The sequence below is a fragment of the Aplysia californica genome, unplaced genomic scaffold (assembly GCF_000002075.1).
Source record: "Aplysia californica isolate F4 #8 unplaced genomic scaffold, AplCal3.0 scaffold00209, whole genome shotgun sequence".
NCBI classification, from domain to species: domain Eukaryota; kingdom Metazoa; phylum Mollusca; class Gastropoda; order Aplysiida; family Aplysiidae; genus Aplysia; species Aplysia californica.
In genome coordinates, this window is record NW_004797479.1 from 179,133 (window position 1) to 181,186 (window position 2,054).

A 2,054-nucleotide genomic window follows, 5' to 3' on the forward strand; every position below is an offset into this window, starting at 1 on the left:
GGTTCACTCAGTCGCCAGCTGGCCCGGGCACACAATGGCCGCTGAGGTGTTGACACTTCTTTCATGTTAGCCGCCATGGTCAGTGGGTTTGTAATTTATCCCCCCTGATTGAGTCTTACACCTAAGGGCAAGAACTCATCCGCGTACACCAGTTGATATAAAAACCGTAGACATTGGCGTCTGTGGTCAGTTCAGTTAGAACCTGCTTCCAGTCTATATCGTTCTCTGAGTTCAGCAATCGAATTTGCGTCCCGTTGTACGACATGGCGATGAAGAAAGTTGACGAGCATGCTGCTGCCTTCGACGTCTTGAACTTGAATAGAGGCACCTTGGTTGGCAAAGGAGCCACGGCCGATGTCGTTCTTGCATCATCTCGAGACGACGTATCCAGGAAATGTGCCGTGAAGATATTCGACTTAGCGAAATACGACGGTTGTAATGAGTGGGGGTTCATCAAGGAAGTTGATTTCTTGAAGGAGCTTAGCCATCCACGTATCGTTTCGCTAGTGACGTCTTTCGCCAATCCTCGCAACGGATATATTGTTTTAAAGTACTACCCGAGAGGGAGCCTGGACGCGAAGTTCAGAGTTTTGGAGCCCCCGCAAGTACTTCGGTATATTCGTGACATCGGAACAGCGCTAGAATACACACACAGTCGAGGAATCTACCACCGAGACATCAAGCCAGCCAATGTTCTTGTAGACGAGGAAGACCACGCAGTTTTATGTGACTTTGGCCTGTCAGGACGGTTGAAGAACGGCGACACCAAAGTGACCAGATGGAACACCAGTCTCGGCTTCCACGGACCTGAAACCAAGAAAGGACAAGCGATGTGCCCTTATAAGGTAAGAAATCGTTTTTATTTCTGTATGTAAACTATTTTTACAATGTAACATGTACTCCCACTGTCTGTCAATGGTTTTTGAAATTATCGTTCCTTTTGTCTTTACTCAACAATGTCTTCCCGACATTCTAACTCTCTGTCTGTCTGTAAGTTTTCCTTTTATTCACGCTCTCTTCACTCTCTCACAGACTGTCTGTTTTTCTGCCTGTCTGTCTGCCCCCACCCTCTCTCTCCCTCTTTATCTCTATTTTAATCTTACTTTCCTTATGTTTCTCTCTCCAAATCTACCCACTCTGTATGAGTGATTATTCTTCGACTCGCCCCCCCCCCCCCCAAATAACTGTATCATTAATTAAAATTCTTTATAATGACATGCACATCTGATGTTTAATGTGTTAAAGTAACTAGTATTGTATGTCTTAATTTCCTACTGTAAGTTATGTTATTGCTCACTGCTCTCTCTGTCTTTCTATCTCTTTCTTTCTCTCTCTCTTTCTCTCTTTCTGTCTCTCTCTCTCTCTCTCTCTGTCTCTCTGTCTCTTTCTTTCTCTCTCTCTCTCTTTCGCTCTCTCTCTATGTTTAATATTTATGACAATGTTTTGATAACTATATATCCTAATTGCATGCCATAGTATCCTTCTGTTTCTTATCTCTTTGCTCTTCTCTCTCTCTCTCTCTCTCTCCCTCTCTCTCTCTCTCTCTCTCTCTCTCTCTCTCTCTCTCTCTCTCTCTCTCTCTCTGTCTGTCTGTCTCTCCCTCTTCTCTATCCAACTGACCACCCTTTCTTCTTGTTTCACTTTCTGTTTCTCTCTACATTAGGGTTGGTTGTTTTTTTCTGCCTCCCCAACCCCCCTCTTGTCTTTCTCCCCCCGCCCACTGACTCCCCACTCTCTGTCTTTGTCTCCCCCCCCCCTTACCTATCTCAGTTTTTTTTTCTCTATGTTATATCTTTGACACCGCCCCTCTCAGTCTTTCTCCACCCTCCCCCCTCCGTCTTTCTCCACCCTCCCTCTCTGTCTTTCTCCTCCCCCCCCCCTTTCTCTCTGTCTCCCCCCTCTCTCTCTCTATCTCTCTCTCTGTTCTCTTTCATTTCACTCTCTTTTTTTTCAACTGACCATCCCCTCTCCGTGTCTCACTTTCTTTCTATTTTATTCTACATATTTATATACTACCTTTGGATTGTTATTTTTATGCCCTCTCTTTCACTCTC

At 44.9% G+C, this 2,054-nt stretch overlaps 1 protein-coding gene across 1 annotated transcript; it reads left to right on the forward strand.

Annotated features, from left to right (window-relative positions):
- The first annotated feature begins 263 nt into the window (after positions 1–263).
- Positions 264–875, forward strand: LOC101845000 (serine/threonine-protein kinase S6KL-like). The gene has a single exon (XM_005099317.1). It carries the CDS (start codon positions 264–266, stop codon positions 873–875), a length of 612 nt encoding a protein of 203 aa, XP_005099374.1.
- Positions 876–2,054: the final 1,179 nt, after the last annotated feature.

Coding starts and splice junctions, on each gene's coding strand:
- LOC101845000 (XM_005099317.1), top strand. CDS start 264: ATGGCGATGAAGAAAGTTGACGAGCATGCTGCTGCCTTCGACGTCTTG.